The sequence below is a fragment of the Mus caroli genome, chromosome 6, assembly GCF_900094665.2.
Source record: "Mus caroli chromosome 6, CAROLI_EIJ_v1.1, whole genome shotgun sequence".
NCBI lineage: Eukaryota > Metazoa > Chordata > Mammalia > Rodentia > Muridae > Mus > Mus caroli.
The window spans coordinates 68,599,700-68,614,454 of NC_034575.1; the positions used below are offsets into that span (position 1 = coordinate 68,599,700).

Genomic DNA, 14,755 nt, shown 5'->3' on the forward strand with positions numbered 1-14,755 from the left:
AGAAGAGCAGGTCACTGGGACCTAAACTACTGGAGGAAGGGAGGGAGCAGCAGAGCCCAGGGATAAAAAGGACAAAGGCTTTCAAGTGCTATTGAAGTTGGTTTAGGTCCATCCTCAGGGTGAGCAAAGCAAGTCACTCAGCCTGGCTGCAAAATTTAAAGGGACGCCATAAAATTCCGTGATCAAGACAAATCCTATATGATGCAATATTTTTAAAATGCATTGACATGTTGATACTGAACGCGGTTTCCATTTTGCCCAAGATGCCACATGGCTCTTTTAACACTGCTGGGTCATGATGTATGATGCCCTTCGGCTCTCATAGCCCTCTGAGGCTGGAGGATGAATCAAAGACAGAAGTGAATGTATGGTCAGGGAATGTCTGAGGTGTGGGTCTGTGAGACCGCTCCCCTAGTGCTTGCCGCCATGGCTGATGATGGCCCGAGCTATCACCGGGACAACTGCATTGAACTGACTTCTGCATGTTGACCTCTGATGTGTGTGTGTGTGTGTGTGTGTGTGTGTGTGTGTGAGAGAGAGAGAGAGAGAGAGAGAGAGAGAGAGAGAGAGAGAGAGAGAGACCTGCAGTAAAAACAACTGAAGGGACACGTGGTGACTGGTGATGGGGTTCCAGTCAAAGAGATCGAGTTGGGACACCAGAGCTGTCAGTAGGCAGACACTTGCTGAGATGTTGAAACGAAGACTTATGGGGTGCCAGTTGAAGGCTTCAGGTTTCTCCTGAGGCTAGCGTATTATCTAAGTGAAGAATGACAGAACCTCGTCTAGACAGGTGTAGGCAGGATTTCAAAGTCCAGATTCAGACCTCAGTTTCCCCACTTCACATAGTGAAGGTGAGGCAGCCCTCCCTGGGGGTTCAGAGGCCCAGTGCACTGAGCCACCGCACCACACGGTTTCACAAGGAGGGCGGAGGAGGACCCGCCCTGGCTGCAGCTCTGGGGCTGGGACGATCGGAGCAGGGGCGGGTCGCGCTGGTGCCCTCACCGCTAGCCGCCCAATCGCCGTGGGCCCGCGGAGCCCCTGGGGGCTGGGGCAGCGGGCGGAACGTGCCGCGGCTGCGCCAACGCGCGAGCGCGGGGCCGGGCCGGGCGGGTGCGCTCAGTCTGGTGGCGGCGGTGGTGCACGGACAGACAGACGTGTCGGGAGCGCAGGACCGCCCGCAGCCCAGCAATCCGGGCCGCGCCCGCCCGCCCGCCCGCCATGGTGTCGTGGATCATCTCCAGGCTGGTGGTGTAAGTGGCCTCTTCTCCTGTGTCCCTTCTTCCCTTCCCTCCCGATCCCTATATCCCCTTAGGGCCGCGCGCCCCTGCGAACCACCAGCCCCGGGTCGCTAGCTATTAATACCCGGCGGTCGCTAAATTTAGCAGGTACAGTAGCTGCCTGGGGACGCGGGCAGCGAGAGGCGGCGTAGGACGCGCGACGCTACTGACCCATGGATAGCCGCGGGCGCAGGCGGCGCCTGGCAGGGAGACCGGGGCGTGGGTCCCCGCACGATGGTGGAGTTGCCGGGCTGGGCGATGGGTCTCGCCTTCTCTCTGTTGCTTTGTTCCATTCCGGGTGGGGCGAATTTGCAGAGGCCCCGAGTGGGTGCTCCACGCGTCTCTCTCCTTTGGAAGAAAATGCCTTGGGCTCGCCTGCCGCCGCGCTTTGTCGGGTGAAAATGACATACAGTCCAGACAAGCCAGGGGCGCTGCCTGAAGGGGTCATCGCGGAGATGAGTAGCCAGATGGAGGTGGGGCACTCAATGAAGTGGGAAAATACTCCTTTTTAGGTTTTTCAAGTAGACAGAGGCAAAGGAAGGTGGCAAGTACGTTAGTATGCATCTTGGAGTAGATGTCTTCCTTCCTCTTGCCTGCTCTCCTTTGCAGGGGTTTGAGAGACAGGGGCAGGCATCTCTAGGAATGCACAGGGAAATTTCCGAGTGACAGACAGCACCCCTTCCCACCCCACCCCCAAGGGCGGTGGCAGTGACACCTCCCAGGCGGTGCAGGAGAGCAGAGTCATCTGGGGTGAGGCCTGTATGAAGTCCTTGGGGGATGTGTGATGGGGACTTTTGTTTTATTTCCAAGGTTCTTGCCTCTCACCTTTCTTACCTGGATCTGGAAGATTGATTTAGCACCTGCTCAGGGGACCTGGAACTGAAATGGGTCTGGGGGGGGGGGGCTTGGGTGAGGAACACGTGCCCAGCATTTTCTTTGTCTAAGAAAGAGGGGCTATTAACTCCCTTTGACAGTGCAGGGCACACACCTCTTTTCTCCTCTTCTGAACTGATTTGCAAAGCCATCCACGAGAGCCACTTTAAAGTCCTGGCCATTGTCTCCCAGGCATCATTCTGCCCATTGCTCCCAAAGCCCATCAAGTTACTCCACAAGGGTCTCTCCAACAGCTGTTGTCAGCTGCTGGGGGGTTGTTTTGTACCTTCAGGTGGCATGTGAAATATTTCGATTTCTGTGGCATGACTGGCATCAATAATAGGGAAGCCACCGGCATGCCTTGCCACGCCTCATGCCTGACTAAAGCTTGTCTTCTCTGCAGTGTCAGTTTCTTTCCTGAAAGGGTCTTTCCTGAGGTCTTTGGATTTGCTAGTGATCCCTGGAGGACCTCAGGGCGGGGCAAGGGAGCACTTGCTTGCCTGGTGGGCTTTCTCTGTAAGTCCTCAACCAGGATCATGCAACATTCTGGTTTTCTTGTCATCTCCCACATAGGGGGACTAAGATGTGGGATGTGGGAGGGGTTGCAACAATGTGTTGGTATCTTCTGAAGCAACCACACCTTGAAGAACTAAGACTTCGGATGACATAAATGACCAAGAGAATTGCTCCCGGTCTACAACTACCCTCTGGCACCAAAGGTTGGTGGGATTTGAGGCACCTTGAAAAGATCAAGGATTCTTCCTACCCTGTCCCTAATTCACAACTTAACCCCAACATGAACTATTAACACCAGTTTTAATCACATTTCTATTTCAAATTAACAATGCCTGTTATATAGTATCAGCTGGTGTACATAGACCAAAATCCAGCTACATCTCTGCTGCAGAAGGAAATCTCATCGTAAAATAGGGGAGTTATAGTCTTTAAGAATATTACGTATTCTTATATGTGTGTGTTGATTCAGCTCAATATTCTACATAGGTAAAGGGACATTTTATGATGCAGTGCCAAGGCATGGGACTGGGAGATTGTGTTTGGAATCAAGAAAATAAATGGTTCAAAATCCAAATCTGCCTCTTGCCAGCAGATCCTAGTTCATAGCCCTGATTACAACAGATCTCAGTTCCCAAGCTAATTCACTGCACATTACTGTTGCAGAGGTTTCGATCACACGTGACATGTGGATTCCCAAGCACTGTGGAGAACCCTAAATCAATGGTGATTCCCACCGATCCTGCAAAAGGATGTAAGCACTGCAAGAGGATGGACAGCTTCCTCTTATTTTATACATTGGGGTTCTAGATGAAACAAAATTTGGACAACATATAGGTTTACTGCTAATAAAAAAATCACTAATCCAGTCCTCTACCCTCATCTGTAAAACTGCAGAGGGAATGAACCTTGACCAAGGTCAAAAGACTAGAAGAAAATGAGTTAAGGATGTTCAGACTGGTGGATCCAGAGCCAAAGGCCCCTGATGGCTATGCTGAGGCTATCCCTTTAAGACTCCCTTAGCCCTCTGGTCTGAACTTGTGCTACAATTTTGTTCATAAATCCCATTTCCTTCCTGTGAGTAGTCTTCTTAAGGTTCTGTAACTACATCAAAGAATATTTAAGGAAGGCCGATCACTGTGTTTTACGGATGGGGAGGGAGTGTCTTCCTGTCTTTATGGTCCCAGTCATCCAAGTGGGACAAGCTGCTGCTGCTGCTGTCCTTTCTGCCGCTGGCCATAAGTGTTGTGAGGGCTGATTTCCTCCACAACTCCTTGTCCCCTCCAAAGGCAACAGCTCCTGCCTCTCCCCCGTTACCATCCCCGACCTCTCACTTTAAATTAAGTACCTGGCTTCTAGGCCCACTTAGCAAACATTGATTTTGGTGATGGAACCCAGAGGCACTAGGTACAAGGGAAGAGCCTGGTCAGTGCTGTCCTGTGACGATGGGTGTCTCTGGGCATTAGGGCAGCTTGTATCCAGTGGACACAATGAGTGGGCATTGGTTTGACAAATTTCCTTCTGGTCGCCCATGTTCCTCCTGACTTCCTGGGTTCACTTAGAGAGAACTTACCAGAGTCAGTGTAGCAGCAAGGTGGACCTTGTTGAACTGAACCTGCTTAGTGTCTTCATGGGCATGGAGATCACTTAGAATTTGCCTGCTTGCCTCTTTATTTGTTCTTAAACCGGGCCTTATGTGACGAGGCTGGACTCAAACTCTGTGCATGCTAGGCAAGCACTGTAGTACCTGAGCCAATCCACAGCTCTTGCCTCTTTTCAAACATGTAGTTTTCTTTACAAATAGCTCAAGGCCTAAACATGAATGAAGTTCATACTGGGAGACGATGCTCATGGGTAAACTGATGGAGGGGAACACAGAGGCTGCTCTGTGACTCGGAAGAATGTGCCCTTATGAAGTATCCCAAGAAGCAAGTGCTCATTGTCTCTGGCAGAATTTTGGCCAAGGTCCAGATGTTGGCAGAATGGACCCAGAGCCTCCCACGCAGTGTGTGGTTACGAGACGAAAGTCGCTCCTCACTATGGAAGAAAAGGAGACTCTTCATTCAGTGAAAATGTGTGAATATCTAATGGGTACACTGGAAAAAAGCTATTTCTTCCTTGCACTGTTCTAGGATCACTTCTTTTCTTTGCTGTGCTGAGGATGGAACTCATGGTCTTGTATATGGTGGGCAAGGGCTAGACAGGGGCTAGGCAAGGAAGGGCTAGGCAAAGGCCCTACCACTGGCTACACCTACAGCCCTGCCTTAGTTAGGGTTTTACTGCTGTGAACAGACACCATGACCAAAGCAAGTCTTATAAAGGACATTCACTTGGGGCTGGCTTATAGGTTCAGAGGTTCAGTCCGTTATCATGAAGGCGAAAACATGGCAGCATCTACGTAGACATGGTGCAGGAGGAGCTGAGAGTTCTCCATCTTCATGTGAAGGCTGCAAGCAGAATACTGACTCCCACATGGTTAGGAGGAGGGAATTAAAGCCCACTCTGACCGTGACACACTTCTCCCAACAAGGCCACACCTTCAAATAGTGCCATTCCTTGGGCCAAGCATATTCAAACCACCACAAGCTCCTTTGCAGATTGTTTTTAATGTTAGTTTCTGAGGCTTGGGACACAGATAATTTTTTTTAAAGAGTCCCTGCCAAGCATACACTAAACTGTGCATCTCATAAACATGGTGTGGCATCCCAATAATCCCTGTACTGAGAAGATGGAGACAGGACTCAGGAGTTGAAGAATATCCTTGTCAAGCTTAAGTCCAGCCTAGAACACAGGAAACCCAATCTCAAAACAAAACAAGGGGCCAGTAAGATGACTCACTTAGTAAAACGGGGCTTGCCCCTAAGACTGATAACATGAATTTGATTTCCAGGTCCCACATGGTGGTGGAAGGAGAGAGCCAATTCCCAAAAGTTGTCCTCTGAGCTCCACACATGAGCCATTGCATGTGTCTATATAGTCCCACAAAACAAAATCTAATTTAAAAAATAGGGGCTGGTAAGGTGGCTCATCAGGTAAGAGTACTTTCTGCTGGGCCTTGCAACCTGAGTTCAATCCCTGGAACCCATGGTGGAAAGAAAGAGGTTGTTCTCTTACCTTAGTGCGGCACACACATGCATAAGATGTGGTAAACCCTTTACAAATTAAAGCAAACCAAAACGTTAGCTTTAGCAAAGTACAAAGTGAAGCTGAAGTTTGGCTGGCTCCCAGGAGGAGGATTTGGAGTACAGCATCATTCATTCTGGGTCAGGGATGTGAAAGAGGAGACTGGAAGAAATGCCTGTGGGCTGTCCTCGGGTATTTCCCTTACTGGTGCAAAACAAATGGAAAGAGACTGTGAATCCTCAAACAGAAACCCGCCTTTCTTTGCTCTTAAAATCTGGAATGCAGAAAAATAACCCAGCTAATAGAGGGTTCAGATTCATTGGGGATATATTTCCTGGTGCAGCTCTGTGGGACATTGTAGAAACTGGATGAATGCTTTAGTCACATTGGGAGAGGAAAGGTGCTGACTTGGAAGACAGCCTATGGGTTCTAGACTCCACAATTATCCTTCCCAGTGCTAGAGTCCAGAGTTGGGGGGGAGGCACTTCCTATCTGAGAGATTAAAACTGAGAGGTCACCTGAGAGATGATGGCCAGCATCACCTGGGAGGTCCTACTGTCCTCAAGGGAGTGAAAATAGCAGCTTAGGTGCCACTCTTGCTGAGCTGCCCCTCTTGGTTCCCTAACCCTGCTTGTGTGCTGAGAAGGGACACATGTCTGACATATAGAACTTCAGGCCGGGCAAGTTACACATACCACTCAGAGGAGAATGGATGGGATCTGACTGGAAACAGAAGCTGGTATGATAGGATTTATTGATCCTGGAGTAGATTTCTAAGAACTCACTAAGCTGGGCAGTGGCGCCACATGCCTTTAGTCCCAGCAGTTGCAAGGCAGAAGTAGACCAGCCTGGTCGACAGAACAAGTTCCAGGACAGCCAAGGATACACAGAGAAACCCTACCTTAAAAACAAAAACAAAAACAAACAAACAAACAAACAAAAACAGGGCTGGAGAGATGGCTCAGTGTTTAAGAGCACCAACTGCTCTTCTTAAGGTCATGAGTTCAAATCCCAGTAACCACATGATGGCTCACAACCATCCATACTGGGATAGGATGCCCTCTTCTGGTGTGTTTGAAAACAGCTACAGTGTACTTACAGAAATAAATCTTAAAAAAAAAAAAACAGAAACAAAAGAGGAAGGGGAAGAAGAAGATGAAGAGAGAGAGAGAGAGACAGAAAGAGAGAGACAGAGACAGAGACAGAGACAGAGAGAAGAGGAAGAAAGACAGACCACACTAGGACTTGTTCTTGTGAGCATATGAAACAGAACCACTAGTCCATGTGTCTCCCCTGAGAAGATTGCAAAGTCCAGCAGCATCTGAGCATACCCAAGGCTAAGCCCCCAGTGCTGTGTATCCCCTTAGCTCTACCTTCAAAACACTCCCCCCATCCAGCCAGGACTCCAACCCCTATTTAACACCCTGCTTCTTTTTTTAAATTTTTTAATATTTTTATTATGTATTTTCCTCAATTACATTTCCGATGCTATCCCAAAAGTCCCCCATACCCTCCCCCCCACTTCCCTACCAACCCACTCCCATTTTTTTGGCCCTGGCGTTCCCCTGTACTGGGGCATATAAAGTTTGTGTGTCCAATGGGCCTCTCTTTCCAGTGACAGCCGACTAGGCCATCTTTTGATACATATGCAGCTAGAGTCAAGAGCTCCGGGGTACTGGTTAGTTGATAATGTTGTTCCACCTACAGGGTTGCAGATCCCTTTAGCTCCTTGAACACCCTGCTTCTTAATGTTCACTTGAACCATTGGATGTGACTTGCTGGCAGTGGGCAATGCCCTGGGTTTGCTCTCCAGCACCACCACGCAAAACAAACAAACAGAAACAATTCAAGAAAGCACTCCAAAGATTGCCCACTTCAGTCCCTGGCCATCTAATGATTTATTTAAAGTGTTCAAGAATGTAGCCAGGCACAGTGGCAGAGACCTTTAATACTAGGACTTGGGAGGCAGAGGCAGGTTGATCACTGTGAGTTTAAGGCCAGCCTGGCCTACAGGTCAAGTTTCAGGCCAATCTAAATAGTGAGACTTGACCTAAAATGAAATATTTGATTTCTGTTTCTGGAAATACTGGCGGAGGTTGAGGGGCAAAGCCTAAAAACTTTCCTTAATAAAAGTGAATTAGAAAATTAAAAGAAATTCTAAGCCAGGCAGGGTCATTCACAACTGTAATCTCAGCACTTAGGAGGCTGAGGCAGGAGGATACCCACTTGTTTGAAGCCAGCTTGAGTTACATAGTAAATTCCAACGTAGTCTGGACTCAGAGTGAAACCATATTTCAAAAACCAAAAATAACAAACAAAGCTTCTAAAACTATGAGATAAAATATAACAGCATACCTTTTAAACGGTATAGCTGAGGGTTTCTTTTGTTTTGGTTTGGTTTGGTTTTTTAAGATTTATCTATTTTATGAATTCAAGTGCTCTGTTTACATGTATACCAGAAGAAGGCAACGAATCACATTTCAGATGGTTATGAGCCACCATGTGGTTGCTGGGAATTGACCTGGGGACCTCTAGATGCGCAGACAGTGCTCTTCACCGCTGAGCCATCTCCCCAGCCCTATGGCTGAGTTTTTAAGTAACAAAGGAAAAGACCCCAAGTCAGGCAGTAGAGACACTTGAATTCATGCCCTGGTTTCCATTCACTGGGGAAGTGAACCCATCAATTTCTCAAAGATGGAATTATGAATCATTCATCTTTATGTCTGTGGTACCCAGCATAGGGCCCAGCACCAAGGAAGTGATCAATAATGGACACCAAATTGGTTAATAATTCAGCCAAGTGATGAATGAATGAATCGTCTTGAGGAAGGATGGGAGCTTGGTTCTTTAATGTTGAAAGCCATGTTTGTGCCTAGTGCCTGAGGAGGCCAGAAGAGCTTGCCAGGTCCCTTGGTGCTGAGAATTAACTTGGATCCTTTTGCAAGACCAGCAAGTACTCTTAACTGCTTAATCATTCCTCAGCCCTGACTCCCCCTGATTCTTGAGACAGGATTTCTCACTGGCAGAGTTTGCCAAGCAGGCTAGGTGGGCTGTCCCATGAGCTCTAGCACTGGGTTTACAAGCATGTGCCACCATGACTAACTTTTTTAAAACCTGGGTTCTGGGCATGGAACTCTGATCTTCATTATTGCAAAGTGAGCATTTATCAACCAAGCTGTGCCCCCAGCTCTCGTTAGGGCTTTGTTTCCCATTTCCCTGAACCCTTAATGAGACTAAGTTATTAAGGCTGTGTGTTTATTGCCTGTTTATGTTCTCTCTCCTGTGAAGTGCCTGTTCAAATGTGGCCAATGTTCCTGCACTTTCTCCGTTCCTGTAGAAGGAGTTCTTTAAATGTCCTGCATGTTATTCTGCTGGCATCTATGTGTTACAAATGTTGCCTCTCTCTACCTTTGCTTGTCCTCCCATTTTCTTTGTGATATATTTTGACTTGCAGAATTTCTTGGTATTCATGTCATAGATTTATCAACTCTTTTGATTCATAGCATTGTTAAATACTTATTTATTCCATGTGCATGTGCCTGAGTGCTCAGAGAAACCATGGGCTCAGAGGTGCCCTTGGAAGCCAGAAGATATGATTCCCTGGGATGGGGATTTCCAGATGTGAGCCCTCCAGTGAGGATGTTGGGAACTGAAGCCTGCTCCTTTGCAAGAGCAGCGTGTGCTCTCCACCTCCACCTCCCAGCCACGTCTCCAGCCCCTACTTGCAGTATTGCTATTGCCTACGAAGCCTTCCTTCCCTGAACTCACAAGGCTACTGTATTGTTCCTGACAGTCCTACGATCTCCCTATTCACATGTTGACTTCTGATGCATCCTGAGCTGGGTTTATGTATCACAGCAAGCAGGTGCCTGTTTCTTCCCCATATAGAACAACAGCCAGTCCAGTAGCATGTACTAGAGGGTAGCCCTTTCTCTGCACTTCTGCAGTGTCCAGCCTACCATAAACTGGTTTCCCAAGTGTGTGGGTGTTTCTGGGCTCTGTTCTATCAGCAAGCGCTTTGTCTGGCTTTACACCAGCACCATACTTTTAATTACCAAAGCTTATGGAAAGCCTGAGATCTGGCATGACAGTTTTTCACCTCGTTCTTCTTCAGGAATGTCTTAGTGTTTGCTTCTGCGTGTGTGTGTGTGTGTGTGTGTGTGTGTGTGTGTGTGTGTGGTGTGTAAAATAATGAAAAGCTGATATTTAGGTTCTCTTTTACCTCAGAATTATTCATTGTTTTAAAAGAGAAAGTGTACTGTAGTGTAGTGTGCTATAGTATAGTATACTGTAGTATAGTGCAGTGTACTGTAGCATAGTATAGTATAAGGTACTATAGTGTACTGTACTGTAGTATACTGTAGCATAGTATATTGTACTGTACTATACTGTAGCATAGTATATTGTACTGTACTATAGTGTACTGCAGTATACTGTAGTATATTATACTGTAGTGTAGTATAGTATACTGTAGCATAGTGTAAGTAAACTGTAGAGACTATAGTGTAGTGTGCTATAGTATAGCGTACCATACTGTAATGTACTATAGTATAGTATACTGTGGTGTACTGTACAGTACTGTAGTGTAGTGTGGTATACTGTAGCATAGGGTATTATACAGAGTATGAGTGCCCACGGAGTTGAGAAGAGAGCACTGGATCTCCAGGAGCTAGAGTTACAGGTGAGCCATCTGACAAGGACGCTGGAGACCACACTCTGGTCCTGGGCATAAGCTCATAACCCTCTTTAGTCCCTATTTAGGTTATCTTGAATGATTTTCAATACATTTTACTTTAGTTTTGATACAAATTCCCACACGATAGTCCAACCTGACCTGGAACTCACCACGTAATCAAAGATACCCTTGAACTCATGGCCTGGAATCATGCCCCTGCCTCAGCGTCCTTCCTGACTCACAGGTGTGACTCGCCATGCCTGGCTAATTTCACCATTTGTGCTGTGAATGCTATGAAAGCCCTTTGTTTGGTTTACTCTCTGGTGTTTGGTGTTTGGTGTTTGTCACTGCCAGAATTTAGTGTCTTAGAGAACTTGTTATTTTCCAACATGATTATTAGGTAATACAGCCTTAATAAATGCTAGATTCTTGAGGGTTCTTGCCTAGCGTGAACTTCTGTCTTCCTAGGATAGTGCACTGCTCGTCTTTCCAGTCATGACTCCTTTCCCTCCCTCACAGCATGGGTAGGTTCCTCAGTGCCTGAGACTAAAACTGGGGAAGGCAGATGTGCTTGCTTTGTTCCTGATTTAAAAAGGAATGTTTCTGGATTTTCACATGCTATTTGGGTTCTTCTCTTCTCTTCTCTTCTCTTCTCTTCTCTTCTCTTCTCTTCTCTTCTCTTCTCTTCTCTTCTCTTCTCTTCTCTTCTCTCCTCTTTTCTTCTCCAGATTTTATTCCCCTCCCAGTCCATACTCCGACCGTTCCACATCCCATACCTCCTCCCTGTCCCCTGTCCCCTGTCCCCTGTCCCCACGAAGATGTACCCACCCCTACCCTTCCCTACCTCTAAACTCCCTGGGCCTCCATTCTCTTGGTTTTTAGGTGCATCTTCTCTGACTAAACTCAGACTCAGCAGTCCTCTACTGTATGTGTGTTGGGGGCCTCATTTCAGCTGGTGTATGCTGCCTGGTTGGTGATCCAGTGTCTGAGAGGTCTTGGGAGTCCAGGTTAATTGAGACTGCTGGTCCTCCTACAGGGTCCCCTCCTCGGCTTCTTCCAGCTTATCCCTAATTCAACAATAGGGATCAGCAGCATCTATCCATTGGTTGGTTGTAAATATTTGCATCTGACTCTTTCAGCTGCTTGTTGGATCTTTTGGAGGGCAGTCATGATAGATCCCATTTTGTGAGTGCTCCATAGCCTCGTTAATAGTGTCAGGCCTTGGGACCTCCCCTTGAGCTGGATCCTACTTTGGGCCTGTCACTGGACCTTCTTTTCCTCAGCTCCTTTCCATTTCCATCCCTGCAGTTCTTTCAGACAAGAACAATTATAGGTCAGAGTTCTTGCTGCACCTTTTTCTAAAATGACCACTTTAAAATAGTTGGGTGCCAAGCAAAAAATAACAGATGTGTTCTGCCACTCAATAGATATATATGGCTGATGTAACACACAAGCACAAATTTTCCTTAAAATATTGAGGAGTCCTAAAATGAATAAGGAGCTCTAAAAGAATATTGACCTAAGAAGAGAGTGTGGAGATTCATTTAAAGATATTGAATGAAGCCAGAGTGCTCACATCTGTAATTCCAGCACTCAGGGCAGCGAGGCATGAGTTCAAGGCTAACCTTGGCTACAAAGTACGTTCCAAGACAGCCTGAACTGAAGAGTGAGATACTAAGTCACATCAAAACTAACCGCATCCTCTCCTACTGAGGCCAGATACGGCAGCCCAGCTAGGGGAAGGGGATCCAATTGCAGGCAACAGAGTCTAAGTCAAAGACAGCCCCAATTGCTCCAATTATTAGGGGATCCACATGAAGACCAAGCTGCACATCTGCTACATCTGTGTAGGGAGCCTAGGTCCAGGCCATACAGACAGAGCAGATTGGAACCCGGAGTAGAGGAGGGATGGAAGCAGGAGGGTGATACTTTGAGGAGAGGCCAGAGGGGGCTGCAATTGGGAGGTAAGGTAAATAAATAAATCAATTGATGAAAAACAAAACAAGAAGCCGGGCATGGTGGCACACGCCTTTAATCCCAGCACTCGGGAGGCAGAGGCAGGCGGATTTCTGAGTTCGAGGCCAGCCTGGTCTACAAAGTGAGTGCCAGGACAGCCAGGGCTACACAGAGAAACCCTGTCTCGAAAAACCAAAAAAAAAAAAAAAAAAAAAAAAAAAAAAAAAAAAAAAAAAAAAAAAAAAAAAAAAAAAAAAAAAAAAAAAAAAAAAAGAAATTAATCTTTCAGAAAGGCAATGAAGGCTCAATGGTAAAATTAATCTGTACCCTTTGCCACTTGGCAATCTAGGGGACAGTCTCACTAGAGGCACTAAATAAAATATAATGTATTCATTCATGTCTATTATTAGCAAACTATCATTTAATTTTTAAAATTGCATCTCCTTATTTGTGTGTACATGCATGTGCAGGTTAGAAGACATCTCTGGGAGTTGGTTCTGTCCTCCCACCAGGGACGGAGGACAGGCCATCAGGCATGGAGGCAAGCAGTTTATCTGCCGACCCATCGCAGCAGCCCACATTGCTGAGTTTTGTCTGTCTGTCTCCCTTCCCTTCCTTTCTCCTTCCTCCCTCCCTCCCTTCCTGTACTTTGATGCAGGGTGAAATATTTTTCTCTAGGTCATCCTTTTCTTGATAATGAGGCTCTTTTATATATTTTTATTATAGCTTTACTTATTTATTTATTTTAAGAGCATGTGTGTGTATACATGCCGTCCAACATGTGGGTCCCAGGGATTGGTCTCAAGTAGTTATATTTGTTAGCGGGCTCCTTTACCAACGGAGCCATCCTGAGGTCTTTGATCATGGAGTTCTTTGCAGTCAATATCAGTTCCCTGAGGCTGCTATAACAAAGCACCATGAGCTACATGGCCTAACATGAGAGAAATTTATTCTTGGCTAAGGAAGCTGAAGTTAGTGCGGGTGGAGCCAGCCTCATTGAAACTGGAGGCTCAGGGTTGGGGGGAGTGTCAGCAGCACTGCCTTCCTCTGCCGCTGTAGCCACCTGACCTTCTCCTTAGATGTCTGTCTCCTATCCTCTTTGAAGGGCTCCAGTCACACTGGATTTTAACCCTCTGTAATGGCATTGCCTTTACTCTGTTTCCAACTAAGGTCATATTCAAATGGGGGTCAGGACTTTAGCATATCTTCTGGAACATAAAGTAATGCATGGCAAACTCTAATCCATGGAGAGAGATGTTCAAAGCCAGTTCTATATAAATGTGCTCTTGGGCCCCATATCATATTACCTGGAAATTGATCAGAACAGAAAATTCTCAGCACAGCCCCTCCAGAACACTGAATGAAAATACCTGAGGGTAGGGCTCAAGGATCTGTATGTTAATAAACGTATGATCCAAACCCACCGCACACTGCCCTAGATCACATCGCCTGTACTTGACATACATGATGGCCTGCACTCGGAAGTTCAACACCTTAGAAAGCACCTACTTTTTCTTTCTAGGGCTTGTGTTGCCTTGAGTCTGGCCTCCGAGGCGTCCCTACGTTAATACGACTGCTTAACAAATTGTTTATACTGACTACATCTTCAAATCCAAAAACATCTTCAAAATTGATTTTAAGAAAAATCTGAAAACCAGTACTACAACAGCAACACTATTCCTTTCTGCATAAATACACGTGTTATTTCCCACAGGACCATCTGAAAGTAGCTGCAGACATCCCCAGTCAGCATGTCACTCAAGGACAGGATTATTGTCCTATGCCAGGGGCATTTAGATGTGTTCATCTCCATGCTTCTTATAGAAAAAAACAAAAAAACAAGTGGGGGAAAATGTATGTTCCTTTTTCCCCCAAACTTCTGATTATCTAGCTGTATCTTCCAGGATTTACCACATTAAAATGAAAACGGAGGCATTCTGGAATATGTGTTCATGTTTGAATTTTTGAAACAAAGCAGCATTTGGCCCAGGCTGCCCTTGAACCTTCTATGTAGTTAAGGATGTCTTTCAATTCCTGATCTGCCCGCCTCTATCCTTTAAGTGGTGGGATTACGTGTGTGTACCACCAAGCTTCCTTTAAAACGTGTTTATAAGCTAATTTAGAATCAAGGGCGAGTTCCATGGCTCAGCAGGCAGAGGCAGTTGCTGCCAAGGCTGGCTACCTGAGTTTGAGCCCAGGGACCCACATGATGAAGGGAGGAAAAACAACTCCCCATAGCTGTCCTCTGGCCTCACACAAGTAACATGCTAAACACTAGCACACACCTAACACACACTCCGATGGGGGGGGGGAGAGAGAGAGAGAGAGAGAGAGAGAG

General features: G+C 46.6%; 1 protein-coding gene across 3 annotated transcripts in view; it reads left to right on the forward strand.

Moving 5' to 3' along the window:
• Positions 1-1,091: 1,091 nt before the first annotated feature.
• Positions 1,092-14,755, forward strand: part of Reep1 (receptor accessory protein 1) — a 103,239-nt gene continuing 89,575 nt past the window's right edge. For all 3 annotated transcript variants that reach the window (XM_029479011.1, XM_029479012.1, XM_029479013.1), the window contains exon 1: positions 1,092-1,250. In XM_029479011.1, coding sequence (XP_029334871.1) covers positions 1,219-1,250 — 32 coding nt within the window. In that variant the 5' untranslated portion in view covers positions 1,092-1,218. The remainder of the gene's footprint in view (positions 1,251-14,755) is intronic.